Source organism: Zosterops lateralis (genome assembly GCF_965231275.1).
Source record: "Zosterops lateralis genome assembly, chromosome: 17".
NCBI classification, from domain to species: Eukaryota; Metazoa; Chordata; class Aves; order Passeriformes; family Zosteropidae; genus Zosterops; species Zosterops lateralis.
The window spans coordinates 10617908-10641443 of NC_139777.1; the positions used below are offsets into that span (position 1 = coordinate 10617908).

General features: G+C 54.6%; 1 protein-coding gene across 5 annotated transcripts in view; it reads left to right on the forward strand.

The window, feature by feature from the left end:
* NOS1 (nitric oxide synthase 1) overlaps positions 1–23536 on the forward strand; it is a gene marked incomplete at its 3' end in the record, with an annotated part of 42339 nt that overhangs the window by 7497 nt on the left and 11306 nt on the right. For 3 of the 5 annotated variants that reach the window (XM_083874262.1, XM_083874266.1, XM_083874264.1), the window contains exons 2-15: positions 2258–2390; positions 7749–7886; positions 8325–8470; positions 9320–9482; positions 10832–10923; positions 12187–12328; positions 13591–13730; positions 14131–14305; positions 15073–15174; positions 15804–15998; positions 17096–17181; positions 20295–20439; positions 20773–20877; positions 21238–21296. In XM_083874262.1, coding sequence (XP_083730388.1) covers positions 2258–2390; positions 7749–7886; positions 8325–8470; positions 9320–9482; positions 10832–10923; positions 12187–12328; positions 13591–13730; positions 14131–14305; positions 15073–15174; positions 15804–15998; positions 17096–17181; positions 20295–20439; positions 20773–20877; positions 21238–21296 — 1821 coding nt within the window. The remainder of the gene's footprint in view (positions 1–2257; positions 2391–7748; positions 7887–8324; positions 8471–9319; positions 9483–10831; positions 10924–12186; positions 12329–13590; positions 13731–14130; positions 14306–15072; positions 15175–15803; positions 15999–17095; positions 17182–20294; positions 20440–20772; positions 20878–21237; positions 21297–23536) is intronic. The other 2 variants (XM_083874263.1, XM_083874265.1) reach the window with 1 other exon arrangement.

Sequence of the window (23536 nt, forward strand, 5' to 3'; positions counted from 1 at the left end):
GTGCAGCCATAAATCCATCGGGAGCAGCAGCCCTGCTCCTGCCACACCTGCAGACATGCAGGGCTGTGGAGAATCCAGGTAATCCCCACCTGGATATGCCTGTCCCTCAGCATGGGACACCTCACTGTCAGGTGATGCTCCAGGCTGAGGAATGGGAACGATTCCAGCAGGAGCTGTAAACCCCAAACCACCCAAATTAATGCCCAATTCAATCCAGCACCTGGGATTTCTGCAGCTGCCAACCTTTATGGCTTTGCTGCTGTGCACACAATGCAATCCCACATTTCCAAGGCCTCCAGCTGCTGCTGCTGATGGAAGGATCCCTCTCCAGGCTTCCCTCGTGCTAGCAGTGCCCCTGCAGACCCTTCTGTGGGAGCAGCAGGCACCAACATCCTTCTGGAGGTGCCTGTGGGATCTCTGCCTGATCCCAAACTGCTCCTGTGGTTTTCCAGAGGATTCCCTCTGCTAAGTCCCAACTTCCAGGAGAGCCAAGGGATGTCTTCAGTGCTTCTGTCTCGATTTTGGGCCCAAAGCTGAGACTGAGGAGCAGCTGGGGCTGGGCAGGTGCTGGAGGTGACTTCAGGAGCTCAGTGTCCCCGTGCTGACCTGGCTCCTTGTCCCCTGACACGGTGGGATCAGGGCAGGAGGGCAGGGATGTGCAGCCCTGGAAATGAGAGTTCTCTGGAGATTTAACAGCTGGGCCTGGCTGGGAGGGGAGAGCCAGACCGGCTGCAGCTCCATCCTGCTAATTCCCTGCCTTGCTGCTGGGGATTACTGGGATGGAACGAGGCTGGGCAGGAGGCCCGGAGCTTGCCCTTTGGGTTGGGCACAGTGGGGATGTGTCCCTGTCCCCAGGATCCCTGTGGATCCACATGGATTCTGGGATCTGTGTGGATCACCACCACCTGCAGCAGAGATTGGGATCTCTTGCCTTTGGCCGAAGTGCTCTGGGTGGGGTTCCTTGTGTTTTATCTGATTGAAACCCTTTCACATCCTCCCAGCAGCCAGGTCACCGGGGAGCAGCCTGGAGGGGCACAGAAATCCCAGGAAAAACTGTCCTTAGGCACCTGTGCCTCCTCACTTGCACCGAGGTGGCCACTTTCCAATGTTTGGAAGGTGGCCAGAGCCCAGGGAAATGTTTTGGCAGCTGAGCACGGCTCTGTAAAAGCAGAAAAATGACAGAAAATGCACAGGGAGGTGCTGCTTAAATGAAGTCTTTTCCTTAAGCTAAAGGAGTTCAAGGACTGTGAAACTGAATTTATTTGTATTTATTTGTCTGCCTGAAATTGAATCCAGAACATCCTGTTGCTGTGATTGATGCCTTGAGTGCAAGTGTCCTACTTTGGTCAGTGCCCAAACCCTGCCACCGCTAATGAGAACTCTCATTATCGATTCAGTGGCATCTGGAAGACTTTTAAGGACTGACAGCAGGAGCAAAACGATTCCAGAGGGCATTTCTTCAGTGCCTGTGCCCATCCTGACCCGTGGCCCTGCTCAGCCCAGCCCAGGGAGCCCCTTCCCTCTGCAGTGCTGGTGACACCTCAGGTGCCACCTCCTGCCTGCCTGAATGTCACATCTCTAAACCCTGTTTGTGTTCTCCTTGAGGAGGCTCACGTGGCAGAGCTCTTGCATTCAGCTGTTCAGGTGGCATTTCAGAGCCTCTCCCACACCCCAAGATGCGTGTAGTGCAGTGAGTTACACCTGAGTTACTCCTGAGTTACACCTGAGTTACTCCAGTGTAATGTGATGTCCTCAGCCCCCAGCCTTCCCCTCATCCCCAGCAGTTCCAGGGGCAATCCATCAGTTTGCTTGTCTGAAATCACTTCCACTCCCAGCATCTGGAAAGGTCAGGAAGAGGAGACAGAGCTCCTGGGAGCCTCCTGTTTCTTCTGGGTTGTTTTTTTCTTCCTCTTCCCTGCTCATAAACACCGAGCTGCTCTGCAAACTCCTTCTGCCACCAGCTTTTCCAGCCTCCTTTCCCCATCTCCCTGCTTGTTTTCCAGCTTGGCTTTTTGGGTTGGAGAGGCTCTGTTGCAGCGCCAGTGTGGGGCCAGGGTTTGGCGTGGCTCTGAGGTGCAGTTTCCATTGTGTTTGGGTTGTCCTCACCTCGCTGATTCATGGCCTTGGCCCAGGCTCAGCCTTTCCTTCCTTCCCATGGGGCGGCAGCCAAGTGTTGGCTCCTGTGGGAAGCAGCTGGAGCAGGAGCTGTGCCCGTGGCCCCAGAACCCAGGGACCCCAATGATCCTTAACCCTTCAGTTTCAGGGAAGGGGAGAACAGCCCCCAGAAAGCTCTGCCGGCTCGGATGGAGAACGATCGTGCCCCGGGGGACCTGTGGGGGAAGAGCAACGCCCCTGTGGTCCTGAACAACCCCCACTCCGAAGCAGAGCAGGTAAGAGACCGTGGCTGGGGCTGCTTTGGGTGGGAAAACCGAAACTCCCAGGGTTTGTGGGAATGTGACCCATCCTGGTGGGTTCTCACAGCGCAAAGAACCTGCAGGGACAAGGTGTGTTTGATCCCAAAAGCTGGAGGGGATGGATCCCAGAGCCTGTTTGGGCCGGGAGCTGAAGTCCCTGTGGTTCAGGCAGGGAATGGAGGTCACTGGAGAATGATGCTCTTCATCCAAGGGCTGACGTGGGATGGGAGCCCAGCCAGGGACCAGGACACTGAGGCTCCCTGGGGAATGTGATCCCTTCTGGTGGCACGAGGCCAGGCTGCATCATTAAAGTCCTTTGGATTCATCTGATGGTAATTCAATAGAGCACTTCAGATAATGCCTTCCACGGTGCCTTTTCATCTCCTCACACTTCACAGCCATAAATTCTCATGCTTCCTTGCCAAAAGGAGATTAACTCCACGTTTGTAGCAAAGCCAGAGACGTCAGGCAGACCCTGCCAGGCCACCAACATCACCTCGGGGAGAACATGACGTGTGTGAGCTCTGCCAGTGCTGAGGCAAAAGGGTCTCCCCTGATGGGACCATCCAGGGCAGGACCTGGGGGCCACACTGGAGATGACCCCCTGCCATGGCAGGGACACCCCCCACTGTCCCAGGCTGCTCCAAGCCCCAGTGTCCAGCCTGGCCTTGGGCACTGCCAGGGATCCAGGGGCAGCCACAGCTGCTCTGGGAATTCCATCCCAGCTCCTCCCCACCCTCCCAGGGAACAATTCCTGCCCAATATCCCATCCAGCCCTGCCCTCTGGCAGTGGGAAGCCATTCCCTGTCTCCTGTCCCTCCATCCCTTGTCCCCAGTCCCTCTCCAGCTCTCCTGGAGCCCCTTTAGGCCCTGGCAGGGGCTCTGAGCTCTCCCTGGAGCCTTCTGTTCTCCAGGTGAGCACCCCCAGCTCTCCCAGCCTGGCTCCAGAGCAGAGGGGCTCCAGCCCTTGGAGCATCTCTGTGGCCTCCTCTGGACTCTCTCCAACAGCTCCAGGTCCCTCCTGTGCTGAGCTCCAGGCCTGGCTGCATTTCTCCTGGGAATTCTGCATGGAATGATGTTCCCATTGCAGCCTCTCAGTGTCAGGGACCCACAGGGGGACCCACAGGCCCCTCAGTGCCCCACACAGGGCACTGGGATAGCCCTGCCCTGGCTGCAGAGCTGTCACCAGCCTGCCTGGGTGCTGAGGTGCAGCTGGGCTCCATTCCCACCCTCCCTGCCCCCAGGACACTGGCCAGGTGTCCCAGCAGCACCTCGGGGTGCTGCCACCCCAGACGGGCACAGGGCAGTGGCAGCACCCCTGGGTGGCCCTGGGCAGCCCATGGATAACATCCTGCACATGGATAAGGCTCTGTGGCAGGAATCCTGAGCCCAGGGACAGCCCAGTGCTGCTCTCCCTGTGCCCCAGCTCTGCAGAGGCCCCGGGTTCCTGCTCCCTTGCTAAGCCCCGTGCGTGTCCGTGTCTGTTACTATAAGCACTTTATAACCTTCTGTGTGCACAGCTTAATTTCTCCCTGTGCTGGGGCTGCCAAAACCTCCAGTCTTAAGCTGCTATTAAACTCTTTATAATTTTTTTTTTTCCACTGGATGCACAGCTTTCTTTTTATCCTTCTTATCCCCGAATCCTTACTCCTGCTTTTCTGGGAGCACTGTGGCTTTTCCCCCCGCCGCTCCCCGGGGCTGTGTGCTCTCAAGGCAGCTGAACTTCTTTCAAGCAGCAATAAATACTATTAACACAGGGGAAAGTCAAGCCAAGTGGGAACTTTCCCTGGTTTTTTTGAAGCAGGATTGGGTGGATTCACTTGGCCAGGTGGCGAATGCTCACTGAGGCTCGTAATAAGGTGCTGAAAGCCCCGCTGGGCATCGATCCCCATCCCTCTGTTATTTTTTTACAAAACCACGACGCGTTTTTTGCCTGTTTCCCAGGAGCCCAATCCCCCCGGCTCTAACCCTGAAGGTGCCGTGGCTGCGCCAGGTCCTGTTCCAGTCCCCAGGGACTGATTTGTGACAGCTGGAGGGCAACGGGGAGCTCTGCGCCCCTGCAGCTCCCGGGGGAACCACTCCGAGCAGCTTGTCAGGGTGATTTGCAGCTGTACGAAGGCAAAGGACACGCTCTGAGCCGAGCGGAGCTGATGCAGTCTGGAAGGAAATGTCAGCAGGGAAATAAATCCACGACCTGGCTGCTGCTGCCCTGGCACAGGCGATAGGGCCCAGCCATGGCAGGGGGAGCACCTGCAGGGCCCACAACGGGACATGTCCGCTGTCACTCTGTCCCCAGGGAGCCCCAGGGCCCGGCGTGCCCCTGCTGCAGGAGCAGACGGCTCCGGAGCCGCAAAGCGCCGGCACACCCGGTAAAAGCTGTTTGCATAACGCGTGTGCGCCCCGGCTGCCGCAGTTGTCTCCCGACTTGTCCCTCTCCTGAGTCACCGATATCCCAGCTGCCTAATTAAAACATGAAAAGATCTCACGCAGCCATCGCTGGCACAGCGGCGGGGAATATTTGGCTTCGGTTTCAGCGTGCAGGGAAGAGACACACACACACACACACACACACAAACTCACACACGGCTCCTTCCCCGGCTCCTCTGGCTCCTCTCTCTCTCTCCACAGCTGCTCCAGGATGTGGCTGTCAGAGCTGACACCTCTGCTCCAGCCTGGCTGGGATCCCGGGGCTGAGCATCCCTCTGGCCTCTCCCACAGGGGTTGTCAGGCACCGGGACAGATTAATGGGTTAATCCCTGGAACTGTCCAAGGAATGGCACTCAGTGCTCTGCCCGAGCTGACAGCTTGGTGCTGGCCAGGCTTGGAGCAACCTGGGATGGTGGAAAGTGTCCCTGCCCATGGAATGAGATGCTCTTTAAAAGTCTCAACCCAAACCAATCCATAATTCCATGATTCAAAGGCTGGGATCGACCATCCTGGGGATCTTTCCCAGCCTTTAATGACTCTGTGATTCCAAGATCCCAGCTTGCCTGTAGGGAGAAGACAAATGGGAGAGGAAGGAGGTTTGAGGGGGTTTGAGGCAGAACATCAGCAGGCAGATAAGCAGCCAACATCCCCAATGACGGGGACACTGCTCCATCTGCATTCCCAGCACGTTTTGGGGCCATACCTGCTCCAGCAAAGAGCATTTTAGCAGCACCCCTTGTCAGGAGATCAAAACTCCGATTAAAAAGTGCTGGATACAATCAACACTCCCTGCCTGGTGCTCCCGGGTTCTGTCTGGCAGGTGGAGCTGCAGGTGAGGATTGGTTTTGGTTGCATTTCTGAGCTGTTTTCAGCACGTTTTACCCATCTCAGAGATGCAATCAGGCTCAGGGGGAAGGTGGCAGATTGTCCCCTTTGGTCCTCAGAGTGGGTCAGGGAGCACAGGACCCTGTCAGTGACTAAAGAGGTGATTTCATTCTCTTGGAAGAGTAAAACAAGCAGGGGGGAAAATGACCAGGAGCTGCCACTGCCATGATTCAGTGGTGGGATTAGGATTCCTCAAAATTGAAAAAAATGAGCTTAAAAATAGTATTTTTTCCAGGAATACATCAAGGAGGTTCTTTTAATTTACTGGTGGGTTTGAGCTCTGCATGAAGCTGTTTGTTTGGTTCCTGCAGCATGCAAAGGGGGGGCTGAGATGTGCTGTATGGAGATTTGGCTTCAACGGATAGACTTTGACACACTCCTTGGGAAAATCATGGGATTTGTGACATGAGGGATGTCAGGGGTCCACGGCAGCACAGCCTGAGGGGGTGCAGGGAGCAGCTTTTGGAAACTGCCAGGACTAAAGAAGGTCCTGCTGAGGATTGAGGCTGTAAATCTCTGCCTTCCCCTCTAGCCTCTGTCCCTTGTTCCCAGAATATGTTTTCAGAGTGTGGCATTGCACTGCGAGCCTCAGGCTGCTTGCAGTCCCTGTTTTCCAGGGGAAAAACGTCTGGAGATTCTGGTAACAACAAGAACTAAGCAAGAAGTCTGGCCAGCAGTGCCAGCAGGGCAATGCAAAGGTGTCTGCCCAGCCCAGGCACCAGCCTTGCAATCAGCCAGGCACTGATCTCTCCGAGCTTTGGAAAAGCAGAGCAATCCTCTGGCAAAGCAGGGACGAGTCAGACCTGGAGCCTCAGCTGCTTTGTCATCCCTGTGGCTCCTGCTGCTTTCCTTCCTCAACCAGCAGCTTCTCCCAGCCTGGGTCTTGGCTTCAGGCTGAATCTGTGCTGCTGCTGCCCCTCTGCAATGGTGACACGAGCCCAGGACCCCCAGAAAGGAGGGTGGCACTCTGCTGAAGGCAGTGTCAGCTTCAGGAAAACCAGATTAATTCAAAAGGGACACCAGCCCCAGGGTTCTTGTAGGAAGGGGCAGATCCAGTCCAAGCCCAGCTCTGCTATGCAGAGCTTTGAAGTGGTGCCAAACCCCAGCAGCTTTGGGCAGGACGCTCTCAGATGTCCCCTGGAGAGCTGCAGCAACAGCGCCGTGGTTCCAGTGCTGGAATTACATCCCGGTGTGAGATCTGATTCCTAGGAGACAGAGCTCTGCTTCCCAGAGCCACTGCAGCTCCCCTGTGCCCACTGGAGACACTGATGGCTCATTAAGCTTTAAGTGCTCAGGGTAAGGGCCACAGCAGAAAATTGTGGTTTTATCTGTGAAAATGCTCAAAAAGAAGCACCTGGAACCAGTTCTGCTCCTCACAGGCTCTGTGCTGGCTGAGGCTCCCACTGTGCTGGCACAGAACTCAAGGAGAGCTGGATGAGCCCGGCTCATCCAGAGTGCAGAGGGCTCATCCAAGGCAGAGTGTCAGGGAGCAGAGGCTGGAGAAATCCAGTCCATGATTCAGCAGCCCCCCCACTTGGATAATTTATCCATCCTCATTCCTACAATGTTTCCAGCACTAATATCAAAGGAGCTGAGCCTTTGGCTTGCTCAGGTTGATGCTCAGCTCTTAGTTCTGTGTCACCAGTGAGGCAGAGCTTGGCACCAGCAGACACTGAGCAGGTGATGCTCCTTGGAAAGAGACATCCCACAGATTTTGGAGGAGAGTCTTCCTCTGGGAAACTTGAGGACAACATTCTTCAAGTCACTTCCACCTGTGTTTTTAACCCATTTTCCACAGGTTTGGCTGTCCCATAACCAGACACGATTTCTTCATTCCATTTCAAGTTGGCAGCTCCACTGTAGGATCCCAAATAATGCCGAATATTGGGATAATACACCTTGTCTGGCTGTGTCACCCCTGGAATTCAGGCACAGGCATCCACCCACACACAATCCTGTGTTGCTGGGGCCTTTTCCTGTGCTTTGCTGACGAGTTCTGACCTTGTGCCGGGTGTTTTCCAGCCGCCGCCGTCCGGGCGCCAGTCCCCGACCAAGAACACCCACAACGGGAGCCCTTCCAAATGCCCTCGTTTTGTCAAAATCAAGAACTGGGAGACGGGCTCTGTGCTCCATGACACCCTGCACCTCAAGACTGCCATGGTGAGTAGAGTTGGTAGGACTGGCCGAAATTCAGTGAGCATGGTTGAGTGGATGGCGCCGTTTCCAAGGTGGATTTACCCAGGAGTGCGCAAGTGGAGGAATTCAGTCTTGTCTCCAGTAGAGTTTGAATTTCACATCTGGTGCAATAGGCAGAGAGAGGGAAATCCATCTGGGATATACAAGGAAAGGCCTTTGACTTCCTGCCAGGCTGGGCTGTGGATCCCATCTCTCTGTCTGGGTCAGGAGGGACAAGAGGTGGCTGCGCATGGCCTGGCTGCCATCACACAGTGTCCCCAGTGTCCCCAGCCAGCTGGGACTGTCCCTGTGTGTCAGAACCCCCATGCTGTGCAGGTGATCACTGAGTGCCCCAGCCCAGCTCAGGTGACCAGAAGTGCCGTGGTGGCTCCAGAACATTCCTGTCCCCTGCTGTCCCCTCAGTCCACGGCGTGCACCGAGCAGATCTGCATGGGCTCTGTGATGACCCCCAGCCCCCACATCCGCAAGTCAGAGGACACCAGGACCAAGGAGGAGGTGCTGCTCCTGGCCAAGGACTTCATTGACCAGTACTACTCCTCCATCAAGAGGTGAGTGCTGCCTGCAGGAGGCCGCAGCCCCAGGCTGCTGCTGGTCCCAGATCACACATGAGTCACCTCCAGCCCTGGGGCCCAGCACGAGCAGGAGCTGGAGCTGCTGGATCCAGTCCAGAGGAGGCACCAGGATGAGCAGAGGGATGGAGCAGCTCTGCTGGGATGAAAGGATGAGAGAGTTGGGAATGTTCAGCCTGGAGAAGAGAAGCTTTGGGGTGACCTCATTGAGGCCTTCCAGAGAGTGAAGGAGGCAAAAAGAAACATGGAGAGAGATTTGAGGCAATGGCGTGGAGGGACAGGAGACAGGGAATGGCTTCCCACTGCCAGAGGGCAGGGCTGGATGGGATATTGGGAAGGAATTATTCCCTGGCAGGGTGGGCAGGCCCTGGCACAGGGTGCCCAGAGCAGCTGTGGCTGCCCCTGGATCCCTGGCAGTGTCCAAGGCCAGGTTGGATGGGGCTTGGAGCAGCCTGGGACAGTGGGAGGTGTCCCTGCCCCTGGCAGGGGGTGATGGGATGGGATGAGCTTTAAGGTCCTTTCAACCCAGGCCATTCCATGATTCCATGATCTTATTTCCCATATGTGGAAGTCACAGGACGGGGAGACTCCGGTGCTCCATCAGCAGCTGCTTCTTGAGTAGAAGTTTCATTCCTGGTGTTTGTTGTGTCTCTTTGCAAGTCACTGCCCTCTCCCCCTGGTCCTTGCTCACCTGTGATCCCACACCTGGGATAACCATCCACACAATCCCTGTGTGTGTGTGTAGGAACAAGGTATTCCAGGTGGAGAGCTGCAGCATTCCCTGCCCTCTGCCTGACCCTCCACCCCCTCTGCTCCCGACCTTCCCAGATCCGGCTCCAAGGCCCACATGGAGAGGCTGGAGGAGGTGACCAAGGAGATTGAGGCCACTGACACGTACCAGCTGCGGGACACGGAGCTGATCTACGGGGCCAAGCACGCCTGGAGGAACGCGGCGCGCTGCGTGGGCAGGATCCAGTGGTCCAAGCTGCAGGTGAGCACCAACCCCCCACAAACATCCAGGAGATTCTGGAGAGGCAAATCCTGCTCTCCAATACCTGGGGAGCACAGCACAGGCCCAGGGGCAGGTGCTCAGCACACACAGCTCCCCTCAGCAGCTTTGGGGTGTTGGCAGGAGCTGGACACACAAGTGTTTACCTGTCCCACACAACCTACAAGCTCTGTAATACCTGATAATGCATAACATGGAGATGAATTTAATACCCCATATATTTAATGATGGGGAAGGCAGAGATAAGGGTTTAAAAGATTCAAACAAATTTCAAGAACAGAGTTTCCAGCTCTGACCAGCTCTATTTCTTACTGGCCCACAAGCTGATTGTCATTTAAAAATACTTATAGACTCTACAAAAGTAATAGAGCTGAACACAGTTTACCTCCAACTCCAAAATCAGGACAGTTTCTAATTTGCTGGAATGACAGTAAAGATGGATGGAATAGCTTCACCAGTGTCTGTGGGATGGGAGATGTGTCTGAAATGGAAGCTGGTGCTCCAGGGGACATTTTCCAAAATCAGATCCTGCTCCATCTCTCCTTCTGCTCCCAAACCTGTTGCTCCACCTGGAGAGAGGCAGCAGGACGGGTTTGTCCTCAGCACTGAGATCCAGCAGGAGAGGATTTGGCTCGGTGCCCTTTTGGCAAGGGAAACACAGAACAGGATTGGGAAACAGTGATCCCTGGGGAATCCCTTGGTACAGAGATGTCCTCTCCTCCTGTGACCTGGAACAAATCCAGTGCTGCTGAGCAGTTCCTGTGGCTGCTTCACACAGGGAATGGGCACACCCACCTCTGTTGATCCCCCTTCCTGATTTCCCAGTGCTTTTGTGGCTGCCCCTGGATCCCTGGAAGTGTCCAAGGCCAGGCTGGATGGGACTTGGAGCAACCTGGGATAGTGGAAGGTGTCCCTGCCCGTGGCAGGGGGGTGGAATGAGATGCTCTTTTAAAGTCCCAACCCAAACCATTCCGTGATTCCCTGTCCCTCAGACCTGACTGACACCTGTCCATTTCCAGCTCTGAGTGCTGATCTACAGGAGAAGCAGAGTAGAATCTGCAATTGTTGGGGGATAAGGCAGGAACAGCAGCAGGTTGGGAGCACAGGAATGAGGAGGTTTTTGCCTGAGCAGCAGATGAGTCACCTCTCCAAAGCAAAAGGGGCAGCTGGATTACACATCCACGTGTTCCAAAGGCAGGGAACACATAATTACGGAGCTTTAGATCCCTGAGAAGTCACAGTGGTGCTTGGAGTTCTCCATGTGCTGTGTTTCCTCTGCCTGGCTCTGCCCTAGGAGCTGGAGCATCCCCACAACTGCTTCCCTGTTCCAGGTGTTCGATGCCCGGGACTGCACCACGGCCCACGGGATGTTCAATTACATCTGCAACCACATCAAGTACGCTACCAACAAGGGCAACCTCAGGTGAGCCACCAGGGAGCCACCAGGCTGTGAACCCAAGGGCCTCTGGATGAGTGGAGACCCAGCCCTGGGCCCTGCTGGAGCCACGGCACAGCCTGCAGCTCCTGGGGAGCGTTAGAGGGACCTGATCTGGGGTGGAGGAGTCCTGCTGCTCCAAGTCTCTTCTTGCTGCCTGCGGGACCTCAGAGGGAAGATTTTCCCATTATTTCCCCTTTCCTATATCCTGCATCCAACACAGAGCTCACACCGCTCTTCAGATCTCTCTGAAACCCCCCACTGGCAGCCGAGGGCTGGGAACACCCCCAGTTCCAGAGCTGTGACTTCCTCCAGTGTGAAAACTCTTTGGGAATTCACCCAGCGGTGGTAGCAGCACCTTTTCCAGCATTTCCCCACTCCCGCTGCTCCTGGCATTCATCAGCACTGCCTTTTGTGGGAAATGGATCTGTAGACTTAGAAATGCCATGGAATACGAGAGACATTGTTGAGAGAGAAATGGAACTGGAAACAAGTTTCAAAGGATGCCCTTGCAAATAAAACTGGAGAAATAGAAGCATGAAAGGTGCATTGTAATGTCACTGTTTTGGCTTCTTTTCTTTTCTTGCTAAGGTCAGGGTGAATAATACTCAGGAAACGAATATGTCAAGTTCAGACTTGGAATGTTTATTATATCTTATCTATTTACAGTATTTACAGGCTCATGAGCTGTGAGCTTAACTAGCAAGCCAGGGAAATGAGATAAAATGGAGTGCTTCTAACTCTTACTAAGGCTGTTTAAGCGATAATTACCCAATAACAAGGTGACACCTATATTATTTATACTTTTGACCCAATAATGACCACTCAAAGCCCACAGTGTGGACTTTCTTCAGCCAGTTAGAGAAAACCACCCAAATCCATGAGGAAGAAGAAAGAAGAAGGTGAAGAAGAAGGACTTAGACAACACCCATCTTGACTCACATGTATTACTATACACTAAACCCCTAAACTCTAAGTTTCTAGGATTCCAACATTGTGGTAGGTCCCATGAGGGGTAATTTTAGATTATTGGCTTTAAGGTATTAGCAGCAAAAGCTGATAGGCCAAGAAACGTTTATAATGTAATTAGGAAATAATTTGGCTTCTGATTGTGATGGCGTGAATTGTAACACCTGTACTGTCCCACCCTTCACATGAGACTGAAAATGGAACAAAAGCTTTTAAAAGGCCTCTCAGGACCCCATGTTTGAGTCAGCAGAGGGCATAACCCGGCCCCTTTCCCCCTTGCAGGTCTGCCATCACCATCTTCCCGCAGCGCACGGACAGCAAACATGATTTCCGCATCTGGAACGCGCAGCTGATCCGCTACGCCGGCTACAAACAGCCCGACGGCTCCGTGCTGGGCGACCCCGCCAATGTGGAGCTCACCGAGGTGACACCCCCACCCCTGCCCTGTGGGGACACACGGGAATTCTGAGAGCCCTCACAGGGAGTCTTGGTTTGGAAAAGGCTGGTGTCTGCTAGGGAGGGCAGGGCCTCCCTTGGAAGGGAGAATTCAACCCCCTTTCCCCCCTCTGAGTTGTTATAATTTCGAAAGTTAAAGGGGCTCTCAGGCAAAGATATAGGGATGGGAATAACAGTTCTTTACTGGTGTATGTAACAAGGCAAACAACCAACAACAACTACAGCATTAATAACAGAACCAGGGACCTCGAGGGGTTTTGTTTCACAAAGCCCAGGGCAGTCCAGTCTCTCGGGATTCCAAGAGCACCAGGCTGAACGGTGGAAAGTCCCGGGCTGGTGGATGAGATAAATCAGAAGCTCTGCAGTGGTAACTGACAATGTCCTGGCAGGGCAGGGCAGTGCTGGGCCACAGCTTAGCAAAAAAAAACAACTCAGAGCAGTGCTGAAGAAGCGGCAGCAGCAGGACAGGGCTGGAGGAAGCGAGCTCAGAATTCCTGGGCACACGAGCAGATGGTGGTAGATTTCCCAGGACAGGACTTGGTGGTGACAGTGAACTCCTCCTGCAGCAAGCAGCGGCCTGTCTGTCCTCTCTCCCAATGCTGAGAGCCAGAGACAGAGTAGCTGCCCCCAGCCCGTCCTTTACCTGCCCCCAAAACTCACTTTATCTTTCCCCTCCTGAGGGAAACTCCCCCAGACAAAAGAATTTAGCCCCCAATGCTATACTCCTCTCCTGACTTTTGGCCACCTCTCTGTTTTAGTCAGGCACCCACAAGTACCCAGCAGTTAGTCTCCTAACAACTTATGGGAAAAAATTCTATAAGTAAAAAACCAAACAAATCTAATCCCCAACACTAGTCAAACAGGTTGGGATTGTCCAGTGCAGCACTGCAGGGGGAGGTTTGGTTTGTGTCACCGTCCGATTCTTTCCCAGGAATAAAGGCTGGGTTTTGTCACTTTTCTGCTTTTCTCATCTGTTTTCTCCTTCACCATTACAGGCACAAGCCATGATCCCACTGGGGATCTATTCCAGGCTCATTTTTACCCCAAATTCCCCTGACTTGCCCAATGGTGGGTTGGGACAGGCCACCCTCTGTGGTATCTCCCTTTGCTCAACCATAAGGATAGAAATCCTGCCAGGAGCTGTGTCCAGGACCACACAATTCCCTGCCCACGGTGCCTGAAGAGCAGGTGACCTCTGGGCCATCAACCCAGCCTTTATTTTCCCTGCAGATCTGCATCCAGCAGGGGTGGAAGGCTCCGTATGGGCGTTTTGACATCCTTCCCCTGCTCCTCCAAGCCAACGGCAACGACCCCGAGCTCTTCGAAATCCCGCCGGAGCTGGTGCTGGAAGTGCCCATCCGGCACCCCAAGTGAGTCACAGGCAGCCCCAGAACTGCTCCGAGGGGATCAGCAGGACTCAGCTCCTCTGCTTCCACCCTTGCCGTGGCCTGGGGGCTTCACCCAAGACCCTCTCCCAGGTCTTCCCTCCAGTAAAGTTGGCAGACCTGGCAAGGCAGTTGTGTCCGTGTCTCAGGGCTTTCTCTCATATCCAGATTGATTTTCCTGGGAAGTTTCCTTTTCCTTGAAGTCTCCCAGGGCTTACACCACTCCATAATCACCTTGTCCCCATAAACAGCCCTAAAAGGTGCTGATGGAAATGTTCTGCTTCAAGACCTTCACCCTGGTGGCAAAGTGACCTCCCACACCCTCTGACTGCACTGGGCAGAGAATTCCTGCCTGGTTGCCTAATCCTGCCTTATTTCCCGGCAGGTTTGAGTGGTTTAAGGACCTGGGGCTGAAGTGGTATGGGCTGCCAGCCGTTTCCAACATGCTCCTGGAGATCGGGGGCCTGGAGTTCTCCGCCTGCCCCTTCAGTGGCTGGTACATGGGCACGGAGATCGGCGTCCGCGACTACTGCGACAACTCCCGCTACAACATCCTGGAGGTGATTCCTGCTGCTCCTGCTGCCTGGGGAGCCACTGGGGAGCAGCCAGGACACTGGGGAGTGTTCCTTGGGGCAGGAGAGGACAGGGTATCCCTTCTCCTGGAGCCACACGGCCGAGGGTGGCAAGGTCTCTGTGTCCTGGGGGCCAGCAAGTGTCTGATACAGCTGGTGTGATCCCTGTGGAGCTTCCCACAGGATTCCCAAAGGATCTTAGGGATCAGCAAGAACCTGGCCATGTGCTCAGTTGAGGCCAAGTGCTAAAATGTGAAAGGGGGCAGAGACACTTGGTGGCTCCCCAGGGATGTGTGTGCCCTTGGAGCCCATCCAGCTGGTCCCGGGGCTCAGGGACTGCCCACACTGGGAGAGACAAAGCCAAGCCATGGGGAGGTGCCCGTGCAGGGGATCTGGATCCATCAGAACCTTCCAAGGAATGTTGTGTTATTTAGAGGGGCTCCATCCCTCCCCAGTCTCCTGAAAACCAGAGGGGTGGGAGCAGTGTGAATGTCCAGCTGCTCCTGGTGGCCTTGTCAGCAGCATTTGGCCACCTGCCTCTGCTCAGGGAGGAGGAAAAGCCATGTGCTCCTGCCATGGAGAGGAAAAGGCAGGATTTCTTCCCAGGGGAAGGCACAACATCAGCCCTTCCCTGCCCTGTGGGTGCCTTGTGCCAGCTTGGGCCTCTCCTCTGGGTTCCTCTCCCCAAGCAGAGATCTCCAGTCCTTGTTTCTTTGGCCATTAAGTGCTTCCCTTCCTGCCGTGTGTTGTTACAGCAAGTGGCCAAGAAAATGAACCTGGATATGAGGAAAACATCCTCACTGTGGAAGGACCAGGCCCTGGTGGAGATCAACATTGCTGTGCTCTACAGCTTCCAGGTACCTCAGGACCCGCTTTGTCTGGGCCAGGCTGGAGGGACACAGGGACTGGGTGGGACAAGGGTGGAGACATCCACCCAAGGACAACAGCTGAAACTTGGCTGTGCCTCCTGAATTTGGGCTGCTGCAGTGAGATTTAATAATAACACCAGCAGCACCTGAGTCCTGCTGGTCCAGAAGGAATATCCCAACAGGGGGAAAACCCAGCCCTTCTGAGCTATCCATGAGGCAGAAACTGGCCCAGGCTCTCCTCAAGCCTGTCCTTAATGGTTGAGTAACAAAACCAGTCCTTGGCGACCCAGCTTCAAAGGGTGAGGGTCTTTCCCAGAGCTGTGTCAGAGCTGCCCCGTTGGAAGAGCTTCCCAAGGTTCTGAGCAGAGGCTGCTCCATCCCATCCATCCCATCTTTGCTTGGCCTAGGATAAGTAACAGGGAGAACAGAGCTCCCATAGCATATCTATTCTCAAAGCACTGGGGCAGCTTTAGAGCCTCCTTGGGAAGACCAGCCACCTTGGATCATCCCCAAAGACCATGGGGATATTTGGGACAGACAGCTCCAAAAAAAATATTTTGGCTTTTGCCCTCTGGGCTGCGTTGCCGACCGCTGGCTCTGCTCTCCTGTCCCCTCAGAGTGACAAGGTGACCATCGTGGATCACCACTCGGCCACCGAGTCCTTCATCAAGCACATGGAGAACGAGTACCGCTGCCGGGGGGGCTGTCCTGCCGACTGGGTCTGGATCGTGCCGCCCATGTCGGGCAGCATCACCCCCGTCTTCCACCAGGAGATGCTCAACTACCGCCTGACGCCCTCCTTCGAGTACCAGGTGCTGTGCCCACCACACCATCCAACTCCTTCACGGGCTGTCCAGTGGATATTTCAACCTAACATAATGTAATAATGGGAGTTTGGCTCTCTGTGGGAGTGTGAGACACCTGAGATCCCAGTTTTTAGTCACACAGAGCTACACCCCTTTGGGAGTGCCTGATGGGTGGGTGAGGAAATGGCCTGGAAGGCTCCTGTATCCCTCCAATTCCAGCCTGCAGGTTTGGGTGGGTGGTTCCTGGATCCCTCCAATTCCAGCCTGCAGGTTTGGGTGGATGGCTCCTGGATCCCATTCCAGCCTGCAGGTTTGGGTGGAAGGCTCCTGGATCCCATTCCAGCCTGCAGGTTTGGGTGGATGGCTCCTGTATCCTGGGGATCCAGCAGTGGGACAGGAGGCCCAGCAGGTCCAGCAGGGGATCAAACACTGCTGCTGGGGTGTTTAACACTCCAGACCATGAAGAAAAACCCCTAAGCAAACACTCCCTCGTTATCCAGCCATCCCTGCTCCGGTGCTTTCCACACAATGTGACCTTTAGTCAAGAGCCCTTAAGGAATAATCAGAGAGCAGGAGCAGTCTGTTCACTCCTGTAACCAACCCACCAGGCACCCCGATGCTTCCTGGCTCTGATTGCAGCCTGCAAGGGCACGGAATGAGCTTCTGTGTGCTTGCTCCTGGCTTCAGCTGCCTCCCCTTCCCAAAGGGCCTCTTAGGGAGAAAAAAACCCTGTGGCCAGAGGAGGGGAAAGGATCTGTTTCCATCACCTCTCCCCTTCTGGCGTTGCCTTCTTTTTGGCTGTGGCCTATTAACGCTCCTCTGGAGAGGTGACAGAGCAATTGGCCAGATGCTCTCACAAGCCAGGAGGGTTTATTAGATTGCAATTTTCCTGGGCATGTTCCATTGCTCAAAAAAAAAAAAAAAAAAAAAAGCCCCATGAGGATCCAAGGATCAGGGACATGGAGAGGAGAGGGAGAGCTGTGGAGCAGCAGCTATTTCTCTCCTTCCTGACTGAAAGAATTTAACTCTCAGTGCTGTGGATGCTGCATTTCTCCAAGCTCTGAGCACTCTCCACCACCTGATCCTGCTTTTCCCTCTCCTAGCCCGACCCCTGGAACACCCATGTCTGGAAAGGCGTCAATGGCACCCCCACCAAGAAGAGGGCCATTGGCTTTAAGAAGCTGGCAAAGTAAGTACCAGCAGGCTCTGGAAAGGCCTGGAATGTTTGGGGCTGCTCCTGGATTTGAGCACCCCATGGGTGTGTGCATCACCCTGCAGATGATGGGCTCTGAGCCTGGGCTTTGGGCCACTGAAGGCTTTACCTGCCATGAGGGACATTTGGGGACACAGGCAGTCCTTTGAACACCCCCTTAGGTGTGCTCACACACCAAAAGGGGTGTGACCAGGTGAATACCAGATCTTGGATATTGTCTGTTCTCCCGAGCTGCTCATTCTCCACTTAGGAGGTCTCAATGCTCAGGGATGGCTTTCCCACTTTTTGAGAGTGTTTTGCCTGGTTTTCCTTTCCTTGGGGCAGAAAGATTCCCCCTCCCTCTTCAGGGCTGTACTGGCACTAAGGAGATGAAACTCCTGTCCATACTCCTCCTTTTTCCATTGACTTCTTCCCCTACTTGAGGAGAACCTGCTCCAGTGTGTGCCCAACCCTCCAAACACCTGCTCTGGAAGGAAGGGGGGAGATGGGAGTGAGGAATCTCCCTGCAGAGAGCAGATGGATCAGGGCTGAGCTGAGATTTGCACTTCATGGTCAGTTGACCCCTGGCAAGGGGCCACCCCAGTCCCTCTTCCCTGCCAAGGCTCCTCAGCAGCAGGGATGCAGGAATGAAGCCCAGTTTGGACCCTCTGGCTGATTCTGGCCCAAATCCCTCCCCCGTGGGCCATTGGCAGAGAGGAGCTGCTGGTCCCGCGGCAGCAGAGCCCCGGGCCAAGGCAGGAGAGGGCTGGGTGTGCCCTGGTGACGGTGGCCAGGCTGCCAGGTGGCCCTGGCTCGTCACAGCATCTCCCCACGCTTCAGCTTCCCCGAATCCCTGCTATCAATTTGCTCCCACTCTTCAGCTGTCACCTCCTGCGAGCTGTTCCCCGTGGTGCATCCATAAACAGGATCAGCAGCTGAGGAATGTGCTCCTGCAGCTGACACTGGGGCTGGGCATAGAGCAGGCGGATTCATGGAGTTTGGAGGAAAAAATGCTTTCGTTGCTGTGTGCTCCCATTGAGGGATGGTTTTATAGAAATGTGAGCGTGGCAGGTAATTTAAAACAAAATCTCCATTGTTCCTGGTGTAGGGAGAGGAATTGTTTCTGTAATTCACCATTAATCCTGTCTGGATCTGGGCTTATCAGCTGTAGAAGAGGCAGCCGGAGCCCAGAGCCTTTAGCATGATTTTGTGCCTGTTCAGACTGAAAAATCTGGCCAAATCTGAGCCTGCAGACCTGCAGTCCCTGCCCTGCCTGCCCCTTCCCTGCCTTGGGGACAGGGGACAGTGCCACCACGGGGTAACCAAGGGGCAGAACTTCACTGAGGGGGGTGAAACAGCAGCAAACAGAAATTCTCCTCAGGGTGACTTTGCCATGGAGAGGAGCTGCCAGGGGCAGGCAGGATAAACCAGCCCAGAGGAATTTCTACCTCTTCTTTCCTCTTTTCTTTCCTCCCTAAATGATTCCCCCAAACCAGAGTGTTTCTGGGCAGGAGGGGCAGGGGCAGGCTGGGCTCCTCCAGCCCAGTGTGGCCATTGCAGCTGCAGCCTCCATTCCCCACAGCCCATCTGAAGGGGCTGCAGGAGCCCTGCTGAACTCAGAGACCTGGGGCAAGGGCTGTCAAAGTGAATCAAGCAGCCCTTCTTCTTGCAGAGGCCACAGACATGCTTTGTGCTCCCTCAGCCTCCCAAAAATTGCCTTTCCCTGTTGCAGCATCAGCCTAAATCCAGACCTGGTGGATTTCTGCCTTTCTGGTGGCTCCATTTAGAGGCTTGGTGGTCTAAGAAAAAAAGGTGTTTGGCATTTAGGAAAAACAGTGTTCATGTGATTATGAGGATCCCTAAAACAACAAACCCACCACCCCTGTCCCCCATCACGGTGCTCCCACTGATGCCACAGACCAGGCATCAGCATTCCTGGTGCTGCATCACCTCAGCCAGGACTGGGGAAAGGTTGGTGACCTCCCAGGGCCCCTCTGCCCTGAGCCAGGGGGAAAACTGGAGGAAAAGCACTTGGTCATGGCTGCAGGCACAGGAAACAGCCAGCTGGGCACAGCCTGGCAAGGCTGGGATAAATATGTGTCCTAGGGTGACTTTATGATGTTTGTACCCCTATTTTGGGAGATTTCCTCCTGAATTTGCCCTAAACCAGGACAATGTGCCACCCCCTGGCCTCTGGAGGGCTGCTCCTCCTGATGCCTTGGGAAGGCTGACCTGGAACAGAGACTGGACAGGGCTAGAGAATAAAGTAGATATTTATTGAAAGGCCTTTAGGATCCACCTTGGGCAGGACAGGACCTGACCAGGGCTACAAGGTGGACACAAAATGGTCACAAAATGGACAAACAGTCACCAGGTCTCACACTTCGATAACTTTTGGTCCATTTGCCTATTGGAGTTTAATTGTCCAGTTACAGCTTCAGGTTGTGATGTCCCATCCTTCTTGTTCCTCCCTTCAGCCAGCCTTGTTTGTGCTTTTGGGCTGAAAGTTGTCCTTGGTGTGCAGCAGGAAAAGGATTTGTTTTGTGTCCCTGTTCTGTGCAGAGCTGAGTGACACTGACTGTGAGCTCAGAGCTGCACCCCTGGGCAGCACAGAGTCTGAAATACATGAAAGATAAAACTTCAGGCATCACTCCCAGGGGTGTTCTTGGTGTCACCAGAGACAGCTCAGTGTGACCTTGGTGTCCCCAGGCTCTGTGGGGAGCAGGGCTGGCCAGAACCCCATTGGATTTAAGGGATACAGCAGCTGCTGTTCCTCCTGTAGCTCCAGCTCTGGTTGGTTCCAGCTTTTCCTTTGGCATTACCTGCCCCTGATTCTTCTCCTGCTTCTCTGCCCCTGCAGAAATACCACCCTCATGCCTGGTTTGGCATTTTCCTCCCTCAACCCATTCAGGTGTTTGGGCTCTCTTCAAGCTCCCCTATCTTCTCTTCCTCTCTGACAAGTTCTGAGCTCTTCCCTGTTTGCCATATAACAACCAAAAATTTGATGCTACAGCTTTGTAAGGCTGTTCATTTAACAAGAGATGAAAAGGTCTGGGCTAGAGGCACTGGTAAGGACCAAGCTCTGACTGGGGTTTATTTCTGCTTCCCAGGGCTGTGAAGTTCTCAGCCAAGCTGATGGGCCAAGCCATGGCCAAGAGGGTCAAGGCCACCATCCTGTACGCCACGGAGACGGGGAAGTCGCAGGTCTATGCAAAAACTCTGTGTGAGATCTTCAAACACGCCTTCGATGCCAAGGTACAAGGCCCCTGACCCGTGGGGGGTGTGAAATCCTGGGGGCTCCAAGGAAATACGTGGAAAACAGCTGCCCAGGCCCTTGAGGATGTGTCCCTGTGGGTCTGGGTTGGAGGCCGCACAGGGATTTTTCCAGCTGATTTCCTGCTGCCATTGCAGCACCTGTTTGCCTGTGGCCCCTCGGGTAGCAGCTCCAGGGCTCCCCATGTCCCTCCAGGCTCCTGTTCCTGTCCTCCCTGTGCTGAGATCTCAGCAGGGATGTGCTGTCCCCACCCCCAGGGGCACTGGAGCCAGCCCAGGAGCTCCCACCTCTCTGTAACCTCTCTGTGCTCCCAGGTGATGTCCATGGACGAGTATGACATTGTGCACCTGGAGCATGAGACCATGGTCCTGGTGGTCACCAGCACCTTTGGCAACGGGGACCCACCTGAGAATGGAGAGGTAGGACAGCAGGGAGGGGGGACAGCAGTGGGACAGGGCCAGGAGTGTCCTGTTTTGGCTCAGACTGAGCTGGAATGACCCAAACCATGTCCAGGTGCTGTAGCTGCCTCCAGCCTGCTCTGGAGCAGGGATATCCCCTGATTGCCTGACATGAGACAGCCACTGATCCATTGTTAAATTCCTCCTGTGTGACCACCACCAGTGTCACACAGAAGGTGACAGTCCCCTGGTCTGGGGACTGTGACCTGGACAGCTGGGAACAGCGAGCAAGGAGCAGAGCCACAGGCCAGGCTGTGCTCAGGGCTGGGTTTCCTGCAAAAACTGGCAAAACTGAGGCCCTATTTTATTCTTTTTCTGTAGAAATTTGGCTGTGCATTAATGGAGATGAAGAACCCCAACTCCAACCTGGAGGAGAGGAAGTAAGAGCACTCCAGCCCCTTCCCCTCCCAATCCAACCCTGGCATGCAGGACAGGTTCCCTGCCTTCATCCTCTCCCAAGGGGAAATCCTCAGGCAGATCTCACATTTGCAAATATCCGGGGATGGGACATGCCTGGAGACCCAGGGAATGGAGACAGTGGAGGTCCAGGAAGGACAAAAGAACAGTCAGGAGTGCCTGTGGATCACAGCTTGTAATTCCCTGAGATGGCACTTTAAAGCTTCTCTTTTCATCTTGAAGAGGCAGGAATCTATGAAAAAAAACCAGATAAAAGTAGTAATTTTCCCCAAATCATCGATTCTGAGAGCCAGGGCCTGTCCAGGAGGCACCAAAATAGTAAGAGTTGGAGGTAGAAGGGAGTTCCCAGCCTTGCAGATGTAGGTGGGGGAGGGCTTGAGAACCAGATTTAGCTGCATGCATGGTGTGAAAAGATTTCTAGGGAAAATAAGAGCTGTGATAATCCTGTGATGTTTGTAGCCGGTACCTTGGAGACAGAATCTGGGACTGTAGAAAATCCCCTTTCAAGGGAAGATGAGCTTTGAGCATCTCCATGCAGATCCCAGGGGCTGGGGAAAGCAGGGCAGTGAGAATACTCATTTGGGGTCTCCTCTTATTTTAGCTGCAAAGAATAAAATATTTCCCTGAACTGGGACAGCGCTCTGCCCTGGAAATGTCTCCTGAGCTAACAACTGGCACAGGGCTGCTCCTTAATTAATGATGGATCAGCCCTGGCCAGGGATCCAGGGCAGTTCCAGCGCCCTGACTCGGAGCAGTGTCACCGGGGCCGTGGAGCGGTGACAAACACGGCAGGGACCAATCTGTGGCTCTGCAGAGCTGGCCCTGCTGCAGGCCTCAAGTGCTCTCCTTGCTGTGCAGCCAGGTCAGCTGATGGATCCCTGCAGGGCTGCCCAGCTGAAAACCCATTAGGTTCCTAATGGCTTCATCCTTAATGGGGACAGCGGCAAAACGGGGCGTGCAGGCTGCCCTGGAGGGGTCGGGATGGGGAAGGAGCATTCCACAGTGGCCTTGGACACTTCCAGGGATCCAGGGGAATCCACACATGGTTCTCACCCCAAGGTTCTGCACCCCAAGGTGCAGAGGTGCAAATCTTCTCCTTGGGTGCAGAGGTGCTGCCCATGGCTGGTCAGGCAGATTTGAGGAGGTTAAAAGCCCCTGAGGTTGGTGCTTGCTGTCCCAGACACCTCCAAGTGTGATTTAAGGGCTGGTAGGGGTTTCTAAGAGCCAGGCAGTGACAATTTCCACTATCCCAGGCTGCTCCATCCAGCCTGGCTTTGGACCCTTCCAGGGATCCAGGGGAATTCACAGCTTCTTTGGGCAAACTGGCTTTGAGATTGCCCCAGTCAATATCCAAGACCTTGCTAATGTAAAGCATGCAAAAAAACCCTTTTGCAATGAGAAAAGGAGACCTGGAGGAGACTGCCAGGTGAAGAGGGGCAGTGCAGTGTCAGCCTGCTAAAAGAGAGCAGGAGAGAGCAGTTCTTGTCCATGCACCCCATGGACTCCCAGCTCCCCCAGGGAATGCTGAGACCCCTCAGGGCAGGGTGGCCTCTCCAAATCCCGGTGTCACAGGATCCTGTCAGGGCTCTGTGGCCACAGCCCTGAGGCTGTGCTGGGGTTAATATTTGGCTCCTCATGCCTTACAGCAAGGGTTTTTCCAAGAGTTTTCCAAAGCATTCCTAAGCCATTCCTATTCCAAGCCTGCTGTTCAAACACAGCCCATCCTTCAGCAGCCATCCCACACCACAAGGACCTTCCCATTCCAGCTGCTGTCCCAACCTGGGGAATTTGGGTTTTGTGTCCATCTAATCCAGAGGGTTGTGCTGCCCTGAACAGAGTCTGGGGTGGCAGAAAATCCCCCACACTGGAAGATGAGCTTTGGGCATCTCAGAGGCTGGGGGGGAAGGATAACCCAGGGTGAGGACGTGGCCAGGGCCAGCAGAGTGGGCTGCAGCAGGAGGAGAAGCAGAGAAGTGTGGAGGTCAGGGGACAGAGGGGAGGCTGAGGGCAGAGGTGGCTCTGGGGGCTCTGTGACCTGGCTGTCACTGGGCTCGGGGCTGTGCTCTCCTCGTGCCGTGCCGGCTGCAGGAGCCGTGCCGTGACTCATGCACACACCACTGCTCACTGCTCTGGCTGTAAATTTAGAAACTCTTGTGTGGAGCAATTTTGGGAGATGGTTCAATTCAGAAATACTTCTGCTGTT